We start from the raw sequence: 21,292 nt of genomic DNA on the forward strand, positions 1-21,292 counted from the left end.
TCCTGGGTTCAGGCAATTCTGCTGCCTCAGCCTCCTGAGTAGCTGGGATTACAGGCACGTGCCACCATGCCCAGCTAATTTTTTGTATTTTTAGTAGAGACGGGGTTTCACCATGTTGACCAGGATGGTCTCGATCTCTTGACCTCGTGACCCACCTGCCTCGGCCTCCCAAAGTGCTAGGATTACAGGCTTGAGCCACCGCACCCGGCCCTACTTTTTTTCATTAAATTTTTTTTTTTGCTAAGTCCTTTTAAAAAGCATTAAAATCGGCGGGGCGCGGTGGCTCAAGCCTGTAATCCCAGCACTGTCTGAGGCCGAGGCAGGTGGATCACGAGGTCAAGAGATCGAGACCATCCTGGTCAACATGGTGAAACCTCGTCTCTACTAAAAATACAAAAATCAGCTGGGCATGGTGGCGCGTGCCTGTAATCCCAGCTACTCAGGAGGCTGAGGCAGGAGAATTGCCTGAACCCAGGAGGCGGAGGTTGCAGTGAGCCGAGATCGCGCCATTGCACTCCAGCCTGGGTAACAAGAGCGAAACTCCGTCCCAAAGAAAAAGAAAAAAAAAGGCATTAAAATCCTATAGGAGAATAAAAGAATGAATAAAATTACTTTTATTTCTGTGAACCATCAACTTAGTTGTAAAACAGGAATAAAAGTTCTCAAAGGTGGATATGCTATGTGAAGGAACTTCAGCTGCCTTGGTGACCCATTTCTTTTCACAGACATCAGATTAAAGCCCTCAATATAAAGTTGCATTTCCATAGTTTTCTCCCAAATATTAAAATTACTTTCACGAAGCTGAAGAGCAGACAGAAACTCTCTCACTGACTGCCTTAGAACAAACGACATTCAGTTTCAGAGTTCACACATGGTAGGATACAAAATGTCAAACTGCTTAGAATAGACAACTGAACCTCTCGGCCTTAGTCCTGTGCTGGATTCAGCTCTGTTACCACAGTGGAAAAGAATGAGAGAACAGCCATGGAATCAATCCAACCCAATCCTCAAACTCACCCAATTTTAAGCTTGAACCAGTCATATTTCTTAGACAATGTGCTGCTCTTGGAGTTGGATAACTAGCATAGTGATATGTTCACAATAGATGTCTAGCAAATTTATAACTGAGTTATTATTTTAATTAAAACATTTATATGCTCTTCACATATTAATATCATATTTACTACCTTGTAAGGGTATTTTCAAATAAAAACCCTAAAGCTAAAAGAATTCATATAAATTGCCCCAAACTACAACACCACAAAAGAGACAAAGAAAAGAAAGAGGGAATTTGACAAATCCTTTACTATTTGTGGAAAACGCTGCTTAAAGTCTGTGGATTGGTATATAGTCACACCTTATCCCCTTATCTGCTAACCTTATCACAAGCAGCATCCTAACTCAAGCAGATCACATAAACCACTTCAACCACAAACTCTATGGTTTAGACAGTACGAACTTTCCTACGTTAAGTGCCATTATAACCCTACATTCCTTATACTATCCCAAAACACATTACTCTGTGATGTGCAACAGAGGATGGGGCACTTCAGGGAGATAACAAAGAATAATTTATAGCAGCCCTGAGACAAAGTAGTACCCACTGATAACTCCAAGACCTGAAATTCTGAACTTTGTATTAACTTTATAACTTCATTGGAGGCATTAGAGTGTTCCTACTCAAATCATTCAACAAACACATTTAAAAAAACAAACAACAACAACAACAACAAAAGACCTTTCCTCTCTAGGGTTCCAGCTTCCAAGAAGACAAAGAAAAGAAGGAATATGGCATGCCAAAAAAGGGCTGTGGCTATGGGCAGCCCATTCACTGCATGAACTGTGCCCGATGCATGCCCAAGGACAGAGCTATTAAGAAGTTTTTCATTCAAGGCTGGGCGCCGTGGCTCATGCCTGTACGTAATCCCAGCACTTTGGGAGGCTGAGGCAGATGGATCGCTTAAGGTCAAGAGTTCAAGACCAGCCAACACGGAGAAACTCTGTCTCTACTAAAAATATAAAAATTAGCCAGGCGTGGTGGTGTACACCTGTAATCCCAGCTGCTCAGGAAGCTGAGGCATGAGAATCACTTGAGCCCAGGGGGTAAAGGTTGCAGTGAGCCGAGATCATGCCACTGCACTCCAACCTGGGTGACAGAGCAGGACCCCATCTCAAAAAAACAAAAATAAAAAGAAGTTTCTCATTCAAAACATAGTAAAGGCTGCAGCTGTCAATGACATTTCTAATAAATTTCTTCGATGTTTATGTGCCTCCTAAGCTGTATGTAAAACCGCATTACTACGTGAGTTGTGCCATTCACAGCAAGGTAGTCAGGAATCAATCTCCCCAAGCCCAAAAGGTGTTAACATCCCCAGCCAAATTTAGACCTTCAAGTACTGGCCCATGAACTCCACCAAGGCCCATGTAAGGAGCTGACTCCTCAGGACTGAAGAAAAACTATTTTCAAGGAAAAAAAAAAAACAAAAAACAAAAAAAGGAGATTATACTTTAAAAAAAATACTATGGGCCAGGCACTATGGTTCACACCTGTAATCCCAACACTTTGGCAGGCTGAGGTGGGAGGATCACTCGAGCCCAGGAGTTCAAGACCAACCTGGGTAACACAGTGAGATCCCCCATCTCTAAAACAAACAAACAAAAAATGTTAACTACCTGGGTGTGATGGCCACGCACCCGTAGTTGCAGCTACTCCGCAGACTAAGGTGAGTAGCATTCAGCTGTTTTGTATTTATAGATGACAAAATATTTTATTTTATTTAATAAAACTTTCCTATCCTCGAAGAACTAACCATCTTCAGGGGAAGAGAAGATGATACTTTCATAAATTCAATAGGCAGACAGACATAAAAATATAAAATAGGCTGGGCACGGTGGATCATGCCTGTAATCCCACCACTTTGGGAGGCCGAGAAGAGAGGATCACGAGGTCAGGAGTTCGAGACCAGCCTGGCCAATATAGTGAAACCCCATCTCTACTAAAAATACAAAAATTAGCCAGGTATGGTGGCACGCACCTGCAGTCCCAGCTACTTGGGAGGCTGAGGCAGGAGAATCACTTGAACCTGGGAGGTGAAGGTTGCAGTGAGCAAAGAATACGCCACTGCACTCCAGCTTAAGCGACAGAGTAAAACTCTGTCTCAAAAAAAAAAAAAAAAAGCTCATGATGGATGAAAGGTAAAAAAAATAAACAAATATACACACACATATATATATATATATATATATATATATATGTTTTATGGAAATGTGGGGAGGTTCCATTCAAAATTATGGAAAATGAAACACTAAAGACAAATAATTATTCTTGTTTTTTTTTCTGTTATTGTTGTAGTCACCAAATGCTTCGAAAAGGGGTTTACTGTTCCTACCTCCTTGACATGAGCATCATCAAAGTACATCCATTTGCGGATCTTGGTTTGAAAAAAGAACGTAGAATAATGTTTGCCATAGTAACAAATCATTCCGACTAAGTACAGTTCAGATTGCTTGGCCCGGTCATCTGTCACTCTGAAAAACAGCTGTGGGGAAAGAAGAGAAAAGAAGCATAGTCACATATTCAACCATCCCACGTCATCTCTCAGGAGGCTCCACTGATATTTCTTAAGTAAGGTACTGACTTCTCTTCCCTTCAGTCTAAGATTTTTGTTAGTTTAGATTATCATCAGAAATTAACCTCAGCACTTTGTGAGAACAAAGTAAGAAGACTGTTGGAGGCCAGGAGTTCGACAACAGCCTAGACTAGATGACAAGACTATCTTTAGGCCCAGTATGTGGCTCATGTCTATAATCCCTACACTTTGGGAGGCTGAGGAGAGCAAATCTCTTGAGGTCAGGAGTGTGAGACGAGTCTGGTCAACACAGTGAAACCCCATCTCTACTAAAAATACAAAAATCGGCCGGGCGCGGTGGCTCAAGCCTGTAATCCCAGCACTGTCGGAGGCCGAGGCGGGTGGATCACGAGGTCAAGAGATCGAGACCATCCTGGTCAACATGGTGAAACCCCATCTCTACTAAAAAAAATTAGCTGGGCATGGTGGCGCGTGCCTGTAATCCCAGCAACTCAGGAGGCTGGGGCAGGAGAATTGCCTGAACCCGGGAGGCAGAGGTTGCTGTGAGCCAAGATCACGCCATTGCACTCCAGCCTGGGTAACAAGAGCGAAACTCCGTCTCAAAAAAAAAAAAAAAATCAGTGGGGCGTGGTGGTGCATCCCTGTAATCCCAGCTATTCAGGAGACTGAGGCAGGAGAATCACTTGAACACAGGAGGCAGAGGTTGCAGTGAACAGAGATCATGACACTGCACTTCAGTCTGGGTGACAGAGTAAGACTCCATCTCAAAATACAAAAAAACCCTATCTTTACAAAAAAATTTTTTGTAATTAGTCAGGTATGATAAGTGCACACTTAAAGTCTTAGCTGCTCGGGAGGCTGAGGTGGGAGGATCCTTTGAGCCCAGGAGTTCGAAGCTGCAGTGCCATACTTGTGCCATACTCCACTCCAACCTGGGACAAATCAAGAACCTGTTTCTAAAAAAATAATTTTTTTAATTAAAAAAAAAAAAAACTGACCGGGCATGGTGGCTAATGCTGTAACCCCAGCACTTCAGGAGGCCAAGGCAAGAGGATCCTTTGAGCCCAGCAGTTCAGGGCCAGCCTGGGCAACAAAGCCAGACCCTGTCTCCACAAAAAATAAAAAATTACCTGGGCATGGTAGTGTCCACCTGTAGCCCCAGCTACTCAGAAGGCTGAGGCAGGAGGATCACTTGAGCCCAAGAGGTCAAGGTTACAGTGAGCCATGTTTGTGCCACTATACTCCAGCCTGGGCGACAGAGCAAGGCCCTGTCTCAAGAAAAGAAAAAAATTAACCTAAAAAGGCAGAAAGTAAGGGAAAGCAAGACAGATAATGGCCAATAAACTGGTATGGTGATGAACTTTCTTCATACCTTTCAATAATTTTCTTTTTTTTTTTTTTTGAGACGGAGTTTCGCTCTTGTTACCCAGGCTGGAGTGCAATGGCGCGATCTCGGCTCACCGCAGCCTCCGCCTCCTGGGTTCAGGCAATTCTCCTGCCTCAGCCTCCTGAGTAGCTGGGATTACAGGCATGCGCCACCATGCCCAGCTAATTTTTGTATTTTTAGTAGAAACGGGGTTTCACCATGTTGACCAGGATGGTCTCGATCTCTTGACCTCGTGATCCACCCGCCTCGGCCTCCCAAAGTGCTGGGATTACAGGCGTGAGCCACCGTGCCCGGCTCAATAATTTTCTTACTGGGGCCTGTCATAGAGGAGTCAGGAAAGTTGGATTTAAAAGAAGACAAAAACAAAAACAAACCCAGCTGGGGGCAGTGCCTCACACCTGTAATCTTAGCACTTTGGGAGGCCCAGGCGGGCAGATTGCCTGAGGTCAGGAGTTCAAGACCAGCCGGACCAACATCATGAAATCCCATCTCTACTAAAATTACAAAAAAATTAGACGGGCGTAGTAGCGGGTGCCTGTAATCCCAGCTACTCAGGAGGCTAAGGCCTGAGAATCGCTTGAACTCAGGAGGCAGAGCTTGCAGTGAGCTGAGATTGCACCACTGCACTCCAGCCTGGGTGACAGAGTGAGACTCTGTCTCAAAAAAGAAAAGAAAAGAAAAGAAAACCCTCTGTCTACCTGTCTAGTTTCAACAGCTTTTTTTTATCAGCTGACCCCACAAGTAAAATTTTCTTGTTAATAACCTATATAGGGAGCAATGCAGTCATGCTGGCTATCAGCATTTCAATTCCTAGGTGCCCAACACAGTCCTGAGTGCTAAGAGACATATTTAAGAAGAAAAAAAAAATTGAGGATTCTGGCCTTGAGTAACTTATTTGGTTGAAAAAATAATCATGAAAATTAAACCTTGAGCTTCAAGGTAGTGATAAAAAAAAAAAAAAAAAAGAACAATACAGAATATGTAGGTGACAGAAATTTAGAAGAAATAATTGCTTTTTGTTTTTAAGAGACAGTATCTTGCTATGCTGCCTGGGCTACAGTATAATGGCTATTCACAGGCAGGATCATTGCACACTACAGCCTTGACTTCCATAAGCGATACCCCCACCTCAGCCTTCTGAGTAGCTGGATTACAGGTAGGTGCTGGCAAAAAATGGAGATTTTATTGTGCACAGCCTATTCAGGTAAGATTCCTTGGGAAGAAGACCTAAAATAAGATCCCAGAAAGTCCATTTATTCTCAATTGTGGTTTAATGACATTAAAAAACAATAACAAAGGTTCTCTTTAGTCACAGGATTATCCCAGGGAAAAAACCAGGAGAAAGAAAATCAAAGAGTTACCAGTGTGTCTCTTCTTTTGAGACAGAGTCTGGCTCTGTCACCCAGGCTAGAGTGTAGTGACTCAATCTTGGCTCACTGCAACCCTCACCTCCCCGGTTCAAGCGATTCTCCTGCCTCAGCCTCCCAAGTAGCTGGGATTACAGGTGCCTGCCACCACACCCAGCTAATTTTTGTATTTTTAGTAGAAACAGGGTTTCACTGTGTTGGCCAGGCTGGTCTTGAACTCTTGACCTCATGATCCACCCACCTTGGCCTCCCGAAGTGCTGGAATTACAAGCGTGAGCCACCGTGCCCAGCCTCCTAGTGTGTCTCTTGAACTGAAGGAAAATCCTAGCTGTACCTATACTAGGGCATGGAGATGACAAGGTAGGAACCCAGGTCTGAAGCCTTTTCCCTGTGTATTTCCCTGAATAAGATGTACAGAAAACCACTAAGCTACTAAATTATCTTCCAAGCTGCTTCATTACCTTCTCAACAGACACTGGTTTCACACTGTGAATTTCATATTTTTGGGCTCAGGTCACCAACTTTTAACTCTTTTACCTACCATAGCAGTTCTAGTCAGAAATGCCCCCTCTTTTGACCTTACTGCCTCCCATGGTTGAATACCCTTCCTTACTCTATACTCACATAAACTAACAATGAATGGAACATACAATAACTTTATGAATTACTGATTTGTTTTTATCAGTAGCTAAGCTCTGCCTATCCTGTCTTTCAAGGCCAAGACATCCCATTTCTTCTTAAAAAATCTTTGCCACCTATAAAAGGAGGTATATGGGCACATATCTGCATGCACATGTATTTGTACACAAATAAACAAGTTTATCTGTCCAAAACATAATACTTGTCATCTAGGACATACCTATTTGTCTAGTGCTCACTGCTCTTAAGCAATACCAAGACACAAAAACTCAAAGTCAGAGATAAAGATAACTAACACGCACATCACCCAGCTTAAGGCAGGTTCCCAGGCTATGGATAACATCTTCTGCTAAGTCTGAGTGGTCTGAGTCCCATACAAGCCCAATCGTGATAATCTGTGGAGCATTCATCAATACACGGCGAATCCGGATCCTCTCTCCACAGTTGCTCTGAAATACATATATAAGGCTAGTTAAACTTGTTTCCCACTGGCTTTGCCTCATTTCCACTGATCAATGGTTCCCTTTCCCACTCCAAACCCCACTCCTGATTTAACTCACTGGACAGTTCCGCAGATCCCCCATGGTGCTGGCATTCTGTAGCAGCTCACCAAACATGCTTGGTGAAGGTTTCTCTCGTCTTTCCAGCATACAAATAGCCTGATTGCTTCAAGATGGGGAATAAAAGGGGGAATGACAGTTTGTAAATAGCTACTGCTAAATCAAACATTCATGTAAATTCCTTACTCACACATTTTACTTTCTTCCTCTGCTCACTATACCAAAGCCCCTGACCAGGCTCAGTGTCCCACAGACATACTGAGAGCTTCTACCTGTCCCAAAATCCAAAGCTCATAGAATCCCCATTCCTCCTCCCATTTTACTGGCCAGTACTGAGCCTAAGAAAAGGGAAAGGGTGGGAGATGAAAGAAGAAGAACAAAAGTTATTTTTAAATTACTGTTCCGCGTTCCTACAATATGGCACAGACTCAGCAATAAGGGTATAAAACTATTTGTGTTTGTTGGTGGTGGTGGTGGTTTTTTTGAGACAGAGTCTCGCTCTGTCACCTAGGCTGGAGTGCAGGAGCTCAATCTCAGCTCACTGCAACCTCTGCCTCCTGGATTCAAGGAATTCTCATACCTCAGCTTCCAGAGTAGCTGTGATTACAGGCACGTGCCACCACGCCTGACTAATTTTTGACATTTTTAGTAGAGAAAGGGTTTTGTCATGTTGGCCAGGCTGGTCTCAAACTCTTGGCCTCAAGTGATCTTCCCACCTGAGCCTCCCAAAATGCTGGAATTATAGGCATGAGCCACAGTGCCTGGTTAGGATATAAAACTATTTGAATGCCTTCAATTAAAGTCCAATAGGCCGGGAGCAGTGACTCATGCCTGTAATCTCAGCACTTTGGGAGGCCAAGTCAGGCAAATCATTTGAGGTCAGGAGTTCAAGACCAGTCTAATCAACATGGTAAAACCCCATCTCTACTAAAAAAAAAAAAAAAAAAAAATTAGCAGGGCGTGTACTATTTGTGGAAGTAGCTGAGACAGAGGCAGGAGAATCATTTGACATGGGAAGTGGAAGTTGCAGTGAGCCAAGACTGTACCACCACTGTTCTCCAGCCTGGGCAACAGGGCAAGACTCCATCTCAAAAAAAAAAAAAAAAAAGAGTCCAAACAAATAGAGGAATACCTAAAGGCACAACAGAAAATCCTATAAGACTCACCAGAGGGAAGTGGTGGAGATATAATGTACCATCTGGATGAAAGGGAGTGGATCAGAAGTGGCACCACAGCTAGTACATACACACTGAGCCGAAGAGAAAAAGACAAAAACAAGCAACCATAATCAGGAACTGTTGTGGCACCCAGTTAACACCCCACAGCCCAGGATAAAGCGTTCTTGAAGAAAAGGTCTAACGAAAGATGGAGATAAGAGTTCACCTGTTCAAACAATGTCATTGCAAACTTCTGATGAGAAATGCAGTGTTGGGCAGTACATATATCCTCTTTGGTTTCATCAGCAATGTGGAAGTGAATTCTCATCAGGAGGTTTTCCTGATAGGGAAAGAACAAAAGCAGTACACCAACAATACTTAACAGACAAGTACATAAATTGGTAAGCAGCTTACCCAGAGAAAAAGCAACCCTTCTGGAAGGTAGGAATAATTTGATTTTTTTAACTTTTTAGTTTGAAATAATTATAAATTCATAGCAAGTTTCAAAAATGTACAGGAGACCCCCTGTATTCTTCCCCCAGCTTCCTCCAATATTAACATCTTATATAACTATAGTACAATATCAAAACCAGGAAATGGACATTGATAGAATCCAGAGCTTATTCAGATTTCACCAGTTTCATATTCATTCGTGTGTGTGTATGTATAAGCTCTATGCCATTTTATCAAGATATAGACCAGTTGCATCACCACAAGGCTCCCTCATGCTACCCATTTAGAGCCTTATCCGTCCAATCCTAATTCTAACCTGTAGTAATCACTAATGTCTTCTCTCGTCTCCATCATTTTATTTCAAGAATAGTATATAAATGGGATCATATAGCACATAACCTTTTTTTTTTTTTTTTTTTGAGACAGAGTCTGGCTCTGTCACCCAGGCAGGAATGCAGTAGAGCAATCTCAGATCACTGCAACCTCCACCTCCCAGGTTTAAGCGATTCTCATGCCTCAGCCTCCCGGGTAGCTGGGATTACAGGTGTGCACCACCACGTCTGGCTAAGTTTTGTATTTTTAGTAAAGACAGCATTTCACCATGTTGACCAGGCTGGTCTCAAACTCCTGACCTCAAGTGATCTGCCCACCTTGGCTTCCCAAAGTGCTGGGATTACAGGAGCGAGTCACTGGGCCTGGCCAGCACATAACCTTTTGATATTGCATTTTTCACTTAGCATAATTCCCTTGAGATCTGTTCAAGTTGTGTAAATCAATAGTTTCTTTTTATTTTTATAAAATACTTAATATTTTGTACTGCTGCATAGTTCTTCATGATATAGAAGTATCATCATTTGTTTAACCGTCTACTCACTGAAGGACATTTGGGTTGTTTCTAGTATTTTACTATTATGAATCCAGCTTCTATGAACATTCATAAACAGGTTTTGTTTTAATGTAAGTTTTCATTTCTGTGATATACATGTCCAGGAATGTAATTGCTAGATCATATGGTAGTTTACATGTCTAGCTTTTTTCTTAGAGACTGAATCTCGCTCTGTCTCCCAGGCTGGAGTGCAGTGGTGCAATCTTGGCTCACCACAACCTCTGCCTCCCAGGTTCAAGCTATTCTCCTGCCTCAGCCTCCTGAGTAGCTGGGATTACAGGCGCGTGCCACCATGACCAGCTAATTTTTGTATTTTTAGTAGAGACGAGGTGTCACCATGTTAGTCAGGCTGGTCTTAAACTCCTGACTTCATCATTGGTCCACCTTGGCCTCCCAAAGTGCTGGGATTACAGGCATGAGCCTGTCTAGCTTTTTAAGAAACTGCCAAACTGTTTTCCAGAGTAGCTGTATCATTTTACATTCCCACCAGCAATATAACAGTGATCCAGTTCCTCAAGAGTACCTCTGATTTGGGCCCACATTTTACCTTGTGATGAGGTATGTATCACTCTCAAATTTTCTTTTCTTTTTTTTTTTTTTTTTTTTTGAGACAAAGTCTCACTGTGTCACCCAGGCTATAGCACAGTGGCGCAACCTCGGCTCACTGCAACCTCCGCTGCCCAGGTTCAAGTGATTCTCCCACCTTAGCCTCCCAAGTAGCTGGGAATACAGGCGCCTGCCACCACGCCTGGCTAATTTTTGTATTTTTAGTAGAGACAGAGTTTCACTATGTTGGCCAGGCTGCTCTTGAACCCCTGACCTTGTGATCTACCCATCTCAGCCTTCCAAAGTGCTGGGGTTACAGGCGTGAGCCACCGCACCTGGACTCAAATTTTCTGAATGGATGTATAGAGAGTCTTTTGAAGGTTGATGGATAGAACACAGAGTTCAGAAGAGCAATGAGCACTGGGGGCAACGTAGCTATCTATATAGCACATCACACTTATGTTAGGGACTCAGTTATTCCCTGATTAATTATCTTTAGAAATGGAGGAGTGTGTGGTCCCCAGACCAGCAGCATCAGTATTAGCATCACTTAGGAACCTGTTAAATACAGATGTTCTAGGTCCCTTCCACCAGGTCTACTGAATCAGGAGCTCTGAGGGTACAGACCAACAATTTGTATTTTAATGAGCCTTGGATCGTCTGAAGGTGAGAGCTGATGTTTTATTCAATGATAAGCACAAAACCACGAGCTGCCTAAAGGAAAAATAATAACACACTGCTATAACAGAGACATTTTAGATCCTGAAAAATCAAAGAAACTCCTAGTTCTAACGGTAGAAATGGGTGTAACAGTAAATTCCACCATAAAGTAGCCAATAGGCCGGGCCCTGATGGGGACCATCAGTAGTCCCACCCCATATCAAAGAGGGCTGGAGGCCAGCACTTACAAAGCACTCTGCAGCATCATCCATAATCCCCAGCTGGAAACGTTGTTCATCCTGGAAAGTCTTTGCCAGAGCACTGCGGAGAGTGTCAGATGGAAGCACTTTTTCACTACTACACTGAAACTGGTTAAAGATTCCCTGTAGGGAAGAGGTTAGACAAGAGAAAAAGTGCAATGCTGTTATTAAACTTCTATACATCCTAGTCTGTCATGCTAGCACCTCCATGATGACAGCTATGAAACCAAATGTGCTTCCCATGGGTTGATATGCTTGCAGTTAGTGATTAAAAATAAAATCAAGAATCAGAATGAAGTGCATGATCTGTGCTAATAAAGATCCTCACTCCTTCATCTGAGTGTGATGCCAAGGACACATTAGGAGAAACCACTGTCATGAATTAATGTAATGCAGTTACTCATTTCCTTTCCTCCAATACATACAGAAGTAGATGGTTAGGTAAAAAGAAAAAAATTAAGCCTGTAATCCCAGCACTTTGGGAGGCCGAGGCAGGTGGATCACGAGGTCAAGAGATCGAGACCATCCTGGTCAACATGGTGAAACCCCGTCTCTACTAAAAATACAAAAAAATTAGCTGGGCATGGTGGCGTGTGCCTGTAATCCCAGTGACTCAGGAGGCTGGGGCAGGAGAATTGCCTGAACCCGGGAGGCGGAGGTTGCGGTGAGCCGAGATCGCGCCATTGCACTCCAGCCTGGGTAACAAGAGCGAAACTCCGTCTCAAAAAAAAAAAAAAAAAAGAAAAAAATTACATGTGAATGTACCGACAAATTATCTGGGGGTTCATCCTACAAATCTTGACCCCCTTTCTTTTAAAATTTTCAGCTAATATAAAACTACCAAAAAGTACAAAGAATAATATACCAAAAATCTGTGTGTGTAATACCCAGAAATAAACATTATATCATATTTACCTTAATCTACAGATAATGCTAAAGTCCTATTTAAGACTGCCCTACTCTCTACCAGCTACTCATATCATAAATTTGTTGTATAATCTTCCATTTTTAATAGTTTTACATATATATCCCTAAATAATGCATAGGATACTTTTGTGTATATTTGTGGGGTTTTTTGTTTGGGTTTTTTGTGTGCTTTTTTTTTGAACAGGGTCTTGCTTTGTCACCCAGAATGGAGAGCAGTGGCATGAACATGGCTCACTGCAGCCTTAACCTCCTGCCTCAGCCTCCTGAATAAATGGGACTACAGGCAGGCACCACCACGTCGCTAACTTTTTAATTGTTTTGTAAGAGATGGGGTCTCACCATGTTGTCCAGGCTAGTCTCAAGCTCCTGGACTCACGCAATCCTCTCACCTAGGTCTCTAAAAGTGCTGGGATTACAGACATGAGTCACTTTGCCCAGCCTTATTAGTATTTTTTATGTAAAAAGTATCACGCTGAATTTTATTTATTTATTTTTAAGACAGAGTCTTGCTATTGCCCAGGCTGAAGTGCAATGGTGCAATCCCGGCTCACTGCAATGTCTACCTCCTGAGTTCAGGTTAATTCTCCTGCCTCAGCCTCCTGAGTAGCTGGGACTACAGGCACCTGCCGCCATGGCTGGCTAATTTTTGAATTTTTAGTAGAGACAGGGTTTCACTATGTTGGCCAGGCTGGTCTCGAATCCCTGACCTCAGGTGATCTACCTGCCTCGGCCTCCCCAAGGACTGGGATAACAGGCTTGAGCCACCATGCCCAGCCATACTATTCTACTTCTGGTTCACTCTACACCAGTTGGCCCCTCATTATGGGCCAAACCTACCATGTATGTTCTAAACTCAGGGCCTTCACATTTGAGTTCTACGCCTGGATCATTCTTCCTCTAGATATGTATGGCTCAATCACTCATTTCTTGTGGGGTTTTATCCAAATACTACCTTCTCAATAGAGTACTTCCTGATCACCCTCTTTAAAATTGCAAGCTCCACCCTCCCTTCCCCAAACCCCCAACTCTTACATGTTTATTTTTTTCTCTTTCTCTATAGCACTTATTACTGTCATACTATATATTTTACTTATTGTCTGACTCCAATCTTGAGAATATGAGGACATAAATTTTTGTCCTTTTATTCTGTGTATGCTCCCAACAACTAGGACAGTACTGGCATATAACATATAACCAATAACTTTTTAAATCAATCAATTAATCATGTGATGTGGGTAGATCTAAGGGGGAGATATTATTAAATTCTCTATTTTTTAAAACAAATTAAGAATCACTTTAAAAAGCAGAAAACCTTTCTTAAGGTAATATAACAGGGTAGGGCAAAATAGGACTAAATTTAGTTCTGCTAATTTCAGGTCAAAATTGTTTTTCTCATTCTGCCCTCTCACTAGCATCTTTCTTCCTCATACATATTGAATATCTACCTCTGCAGCAACTCAAGAACAGATTACTGTGTAACCTGCTATTATGTTCCTACAAATGTCTCCATATGATGTGGAGGAGGCAGTGCCAGCAATACATATTTAGTATTATTTAATAAGCTATGGGGGAAATCTGTTATAATAACTCCACATTATTTTGGCTCAACCTAGAGATTTATAAACAGGGCCGGGCGTGGTGGCTCACACCTGTAATCCTAGCACTTTGGGAGGCCAAGGTGGGTGGATCACCTGAGGTCAGGAGTTCAAGACCAGCCTGGCCATCATGGTGAAACCCCATCTTTAAAAAAAAAAAAAATTGAAAAAAAAAGAAAAAAGAAAAAAGAAAAAAAAAGAAATTTATAAACAAGTCCATTATAAGGTCAGGTAAAAGCAGGGCAGGGCCTTCCATAATTTGTTACTGGAAGGGGAAGAATGTCTATCAGTAACCTCTTAAACTATACCAAAAGGGTCTACAATTAAATAACTGGGTATCTGTCCAGTGACCTACGAGATTTTGAACCTTTGGAGAAATAAGGAGAAACAAAGGGAAGGGGGAAAAGCAGTGACTGCTTTTACAAATTGCATAGTGGCCTGACATGATGATTTGTTTAAGGAAGGTCAACCCAGCTTTGCAAAATTTAGTGACCACTATTATATCCCAGCCTGTTACTCTTCTCAATTGTTACTGGTAAGAAATTATTGCTGACATAGGCTCTATTCCAGAACAAAGAATGAATAAGGTTTGGTCCTTTGTTCAAAAACCAAAATTGGTTCCAAAACAAGCCAATAGGAAATTATTTCCAGGACAGTACTATACAAATCTGAAATTTGTAAACTTCGGCCCCTTTAGTCTTCTTCAACTGGATTTCTGAAAGAATTAAGCGCTAATACTCTAGGGCCTCAACTGTTCCTAATGAAGTAGCAACTCTCCTATGCATAGCACTAGCTATATGTCATCTTGAAGAGAATTAAGAAAATAGTTACTCCAAAAAAGAAAAAAAAAAATAGTTACTCTAATCACTTTCTGTGTTCTGTGGTTCAGATAACCTTGTTTGAGAAAAGACAGGGCTCCACTCAGCGATGGTGTGTTCTAATATTTCAGAGCCTGGATTCCGGAGCCAAAATGGGTTCAAAATCCCAACACTGATACTTCAGCTATATGATCTTGGGCAAGTTATTTTAACTTCTTTTAGGCCTCAGTTTCTCTTTCCAAAGAGAGTTTAGGCCAGGCACCGTGGCTCACACCTGTAATCCCAGCACTTTGAGAGGCCAAGGCAGGTGGATCACCTGTGGTCAGGAGTTTAGAACCAGCCTGGCCAACATAGTGAAAACCCATCTCTACTAAAAAGTACAAAATTAGCCGGGTGTGGTAGCAAGCACCTGTAATCCCAGCTACTTGGAAGGCTGAGACAGGAGAGTTGCTTAAACCTGGGAAGTGGAGGTTGCAGTGAGTAGAGATTGCACCATTGCACTCCTGGACAACAAGAGCGAAACTCTGTCTCAAAAAAAAAAAAAAGGGAGTTTAATAATAGTATTTATACCAGCCTGACCAATATGGTGAAACCTTGTCTCTACTAAAAATGCAAAAATTAGCTGGGCATGGTGGCAGGCGCCTGTAGTCCCAGCTACTTGGGAGGCTGAGACAGCAGAATCGCTTGAACCTGGGAGGTGAAGGTTGCAATGAGCCAAGGTTATGCCACTGCACTCTCGCCTGGGCTACAGAGTGAGACTTAATCTCAAAAAAAACAACAAAAAAAGTATTAACTGCCTAGGGCTATTTGATGATTAAATGAGTACACACATACACACACACACACACACACACACACACACACACACACACACACACACACACACACACACACACGTATATACTGGCCAGGCGTGGTGGGCCATGCCTGTAATCCCAGCACTTTGGGAGGCCGAGTCAGGGGGATTACCTAAGGTCAGGAGTTCAAGACCAGCTCGACCAACATGGTGAAACACCGTCTCTACTAAAAATACAAAAATTAGCCAGGTGTGCTGGCAGGCACCTGTAATCCCGGCTACTCAAGAGGCTGAGGCAGAGAATTGCTTCAACCTGGGGGGCAGAGGTCGCAGTGAGCAGAGATCACACCACTGTACTCCAGCCTAGGTGACAGAGACTCCATCTCAGGAAATAAAACAAAACAAAACAAAAAAGATATATGTGTATATATCTTAGACTAATCCCTGTCACTATGATAAGTGCTAAATGTTAGGTATTATTATTCTATTTGAGAGTCATTTCAGGTTGCTAAAGAGCCTGTCACTGTCCTATGCTGAAAGAAGGGATCTGAGTCAGGTGCTTCTACCTTGAGCTACCTCAGTCTCTGAGATCTGGGTAGGAAGAACTACACTTTTTTCTATTCTCTATTGTTTCTCTCATTCAAAGGAGGCATATTTCCCTGACCTAGATAACAAGGGTTTCAGTAGAGAAAGGGAAAGGTCTTAAGATCAGAGCTCTGACTGCACCCAGAGTGAGTCTGTAACAATAGATCTGGCTCCTCAGTTAGCGGTATCAATATCTCCATGATATAATCTTTTCTCCCCTCTTAATTACAGGCATCCTTCCTCATACACACTGAGAATATGAATGCATTCAGAATGGCCTCTGACTACATTTTCCTTATTCTCTTTTTTTAATTATTATTGTCAGTCTTGCTCTGCTATTGTTAGGAAGAAGCAAGTATATTAGGGCTAAAGCAGACTGAACCAGCCCAGCACGCATCTGTGGAGCTCTGGAAGAAGCTGTAGCACAAAGACCCTCTGTTAGAGAAGCACACTAACCTCTGTGTGTCCCTCTCACATGAGCACAGGGGCTGGAATGGGTCTCCTCCCGTTCCCTTTTTCACCCTCCTCCCACCTTTCCCAGAGGGAGATCCTGTTCACACCAGAGAAAGCCAAGAACATTTAGTTCGGCAGTAAGAACAGGTGGCAGCACCAATAAGGAACAAAAACTGGTATTCTTCCAATTGCTGAGTTCTATGACAGCCAGGGAGAAAGGGCAGGAAGAATAAAAAACCAGGATTCACTTTTCCCTGAGGGGTCCCTGACGGTTCCATTTCAACAAGTAGAGAAAACCCATCTTTGAGTTTCTCTCTGCTCTTCTTCACAGGGTGAAACCAGAGGTCTTCCCTTTCATTCTCAAGAGAAGGCAAATCACTTTTTGTCTGTTAACTAGTTTTTTGGATACAGTACAAAACAACAAGACTTTAATGACTAAAAGCAGGTGCTTCCCCACCCACCTCTCTTGATCAAGTAGCAAACAATTCTATCCACATGAGCACATAATTATTTGGATTAGCAAAAATCATGTAAATAAGATAGAAGTGCCATAAAAACAGAAAGTCTTTATGCTTTGGCATCTACAAATGCAGCTGTTGCTTAAGTATTTTTTCCCCTAAAATACAGACTCTTCTCTTTAAGTGGAGAACAGCTGTTTATTTCTCTCTCAGGATTTCCTGGCCTTATATCTAAAAGAAGTCATGAGTAGAGAAGGTGAGGATTACGGAGAAAGGTTGTCACTAATTTTGGTGCATTTTGAGCTCAAGGTCTTTGGAAAGTGCTCCAGTAAGCAATCCAATTCATCCCTGCAATACTGCTGCAAAGGTGTGACAAACTTTCTACCCTGCCATTAACTCAATTCTTAGGGTATCCCTTCTTGATCTGGGCTTCCCAAATCACTCATTATTTTGGCTCTCATAATCACTATTTTTGCTATATCTCCTGGGTATCATAGAGCTTAATTGGCCTGTCTAGCTTCTTTGTAAACACTACCCTCTGTAAGTAAGGTAAGGGAGCTAGTCACAGACTACTGGAAAAGAGAACATTCACTCAGTTTTGTGTGTTCAAAAGAACGTTGAAAGTTCTATTTCAAGAGGGGAAAAACATTTTGCCCTTTTGGCACACAATTATAATAACATAGGATTTTAGCATTTTATTGTAGAAAATTTCAAACATACAAGAGTAGACAGAATAGCTCAATCAACTCCCTGTGGCCAATCTTATTTCATCTATACCACCCACCCACTTAACCTACTCTCAGATAATTTTGAAACAAGTGCCAAACATTTTTCATTTGTAAATATTTCAGAATATATCTCTAAAAAAAAAAAAAAACTTTTTCTCTAAAACATAACCACAAGGCTGGGCACAATGGCTCACACCTAATAATCCCAGCACTTCAGGAGGATGGCTTAAAGCCAAAAGTTTGAGACCAACCTGGGCAACAAGGTAAGACCTTGTCTCTACAATAAAAAGAATTAACTAGATGTGACATGCACCTGCAGTCTCAGCTACACAGTTGGCTGAGGTGGGGAAGATTGTTTAAGCCCAAGAGTTCAGTGAGCTATAACTGCATCACTTCACTTCGGCCTGGGCAATAGAGCAAGCCCCTGTTTCAAATAAATAAATTAATAGCCATAATATCATTATCACATGCACCCCAAAAAGTATTAATAATTTATTAATATCATCACATATGTAATTTAATACAAACTCTTGATCTAACTTTGGGGAAGGGAGAGAAGAGTATCTAGTTTCTCCTGTGGGATTCTCTAACCATATAGCTACCTTCTGAACTCTCTGATTAGAAAGGCACCTACACATCCTTTACCAGTCCTTTTAAATTAAAGTCAATTATCAATACCGTATCACCTCATGACTTTAAGGCTTTATTTGCATTATGTTCATAACAATATTTTGGACTTGCAATGGTGAAGTTAAAGACCATCATAAGCTACATATCACACTCATTTCTGCTACCACCTATGAAAAATAGAGGCACTCACATATGCACAAAGACAAACACAGAAAACGGGAACACCAAGACTTCAAGACAATGGACAGAGAGAAATAGAGACAGATATGTGCCAAATTCTTCAGAGAATGATACTGCTTTTAGTATGAAACAATAAGCTAATGTTAAGGTTTTATAAAAATAATAGTCAATTTACTAATTTTTGCCAAGATCAAAACTGCAAGACTCTTATAAATTACCAACAGTATTCAAATCAAATTTTGAGAATCAATACATAACCATTTACCCCACAGGAAAAATTGAAAGGGGAGAGGAAGACCCTTCTGCATATGCACAAGATTTTGAGATTGTCTAAACTGTAAGATCTGCCATAAATTCTGGCAAAGAATCATCATGATTCACTATATGTTTCCTTGCAGTCATACCCCTCCTATTTGAACATCATAATATAATTCTGAATTCCAAATTTTAAAAAAAGATGAAGAATTCATTTTATACTATTCAAGTTTTGCCAATGGACAAATTAGCTGAAAATATTTAAACCAGTCACAGCCTAATAGGAACTTAAAACTAAGGAAGGATAATCAAAGGACCACACAAATATGCTCATATTCATGCATATGTGACCAAAACAAGGAAGTTAAACTCAAGTACGTAGATGATATCTGGATTAGACATAAGGACATACTTCCTCTGTGAGAGCTATGTATTACCAGCTAAAATTTCTAGAGAATATACTAGAAATCTAATTTCCTGGTTTAAACAATCAGTTCAGAATAATGAGTTTTCTCTTCTCTGACAGTGGCTGAGACTAAAGAACAATGAAGAACCTTCCATTCCTAAAATCTGCAAAAGAAAGGAATGGATTAATAATGAACGATGAGTCATTTCTTATATCATTTTATTCTCTGTGCTTATGTTTGAGTACACAATAGAGAAACGGGCATAAGGTATAACTTGAAAAATACTAGGCCAGGTGCAGTGGCTCACGTAATTCCAGCACTTTGGGGGAGGCTGAGGCAGGTGGATCATGAGGTCAAGAGATTGAGACCATCCTGGCTAACACAGTGAAACTCCATCTTTACTAAAAATACAAATAATTAGCTGGGCATGGTGTCACACACCTGTAGTTCCAGTTACTCAGAAGGCTGAGGCAGGAGAATCACTAGAACCTGGCAGGTGGAGGTTGCAGTGAGCTGAGATTGCACCACTGCACACCAGCCTGGCGACAGAGCAAGACTCCATCTCAAAGAAAAAAGAAAAGCAAAGAAAGAAAAATACTAGAGATTTATTCCTTCAATTCTCAGATTTTCCCCCAATTAACAAATGAACAACTACGAACAGACACACACCTTCGTGCCCCATCAGAACCGTCTAACTGCTCTCCACATACAGACATTACTGGATACCTTATGCACAAAATTCTGTTTCCTCCTCACCTACCCCCTACCAGCACCATTCCCAGGCTTTTATGCCTTATACTAGCATTCTTAAAAGAAAAATCACTAATTGAGAAGATTTGTTTTACCAATGAATGCACATTCTGCTTTGCCTATAACAAAAAACACTCTGTCCTACATCCTGGCACTGCAAAGCCTCTAGCACAATCCCTGGAAGAACAAAATCTTTGTGTCACATTCAATACAGAGGACGGATTTCCTCTCCTAAACAGAGATAAATAAATAAGCCAACACCAAAGTCAAGTCATACCCTGAGTGTAAGATTAGATTCAATGTGAATAATAAATAAGAGCTCTGAGCTATAAGCATAACAGCAATTTAAGTCAGAAAAAATATTTTAGTGAAATGAGATAGAATAAATTTGGGGCTTTTGAGGGGACATGGTACACAAACTTCTTCAAATTTTTTTTTTTTTTTTGAGATGGAGTCTCTCTCTGTCACCCAGGCTGGAGTGCAGTGGTGCAATCTCAGGTCACTGCAACCTCTGCCTCCCAGGTTCAAGCAATTTTCCTGCCTCAGCCTACCGAGTAGCCACCATACCAGCTAATTTTTGTATTTTTAGTAGAGACGGGGGTTTCACCATGTTGGCCAGGATGGTCTCAATCTTTTCACCTCGTGACCCACCCACCTCAGCCTTCCAAAGTGCTGGTACTACAGGTGTGAGCCACCTTGCCCGACCTAATTTTTGTATTTTTAGTAGAGATGGGGTTTCACCTTGTTAGCCAGGATGGTCTCCAACTCCTGAACTCGTGATCACCTGTCTCAGCCTCTCAAAGTGCTGAGATTATAGGTGTGAAGCACTGCACCCAGCCTTCAATTTTTAAGTCAGAATTGACAGGCATCACGGTCTAAAGTAAGCAGAATGACACACTGACACAAAGTCTTTTCTGTGAAAAGACTTAATTAGTAACTTGCATGCAAGATTTTGAGGCTGAATTTACTGTAGGGACTTAGTATCAAGCAATACAGAAAAAAAAACAGTACATTTTACAGAACCAAAATAAATGGATCATAAATACTATGTTGAAGATCACAAGACACAGAAATAATGACAGATGTCCATGTAACAGAGGATAAAAATAAAAATATTAAAGACATGAACCAAAAGGTCTTTACATAAGGCCAACACCAAGTGCGTTTTAGGAATTGGTGCAAGGTAAAGTATAGAATGGAGAAAG

At 41.6% G+C, this 21,292-nt stretch overlaps 1 protein-coding gene across 16 annotated transcripts in view; it reads right to left on the reverse strand.

Moving 5' to 3' along the window:
* USP54 (ubiquitin specific peptidase 54) overlaps positions 1-21,292 on the reverse strand; it is a 132,371-nt gene that overhangs the window by 36,241 nt on the left and 74,838 nt on the right. For all 16 annotated transcript variants that reach the window (XM_032256385.1, XM_032256383.1, XM_032256380.1 and 13 more), the window contains exons 4-9: positions 11,494-11,628; positions 8,927-9,040; positions 8,710-8,792; positions 7,544-7,649; positions 7,286-7,432; positions 3,390-3,539 (exon numbers count right to left, since the gene is read on the reverse strand). In XM_032256385.1, coding sequence (XP_032112276.1) covers positions 3,390-3,539; positions 7,286-7,432; positions 7,544-7,649; positions 8,710-8,792; positions 8,927-9,040; positions 11,494-11,628 — 735 coding nt within the window. The remainder of the gene's footprint in view (positions 1-3,389; positions 3,540-7,285; positions 7,433-7,543; positions 7,650-8,709; positions 8,793-8,926; positions 9,041-11,493; positions 11,629-21,292) is intronic.

The sequence above is a fragment of the Sapajus apella genome, unplaced genomic scaffold (assembly GCF_009761245.1).
Source record: "Sapajus apella isolate SASKATOON/1434 unplaced genomic scaffold, GSC_monkey_1.0 scaffold94, whole genome shotgun sequence".
In the NCBI taxonomy this organism is placed as follows: Eukaryota; Metazoa; Chordata; class Mammalia; order Primates; family Cebidae; genus Sapajus; species Sapajus apella.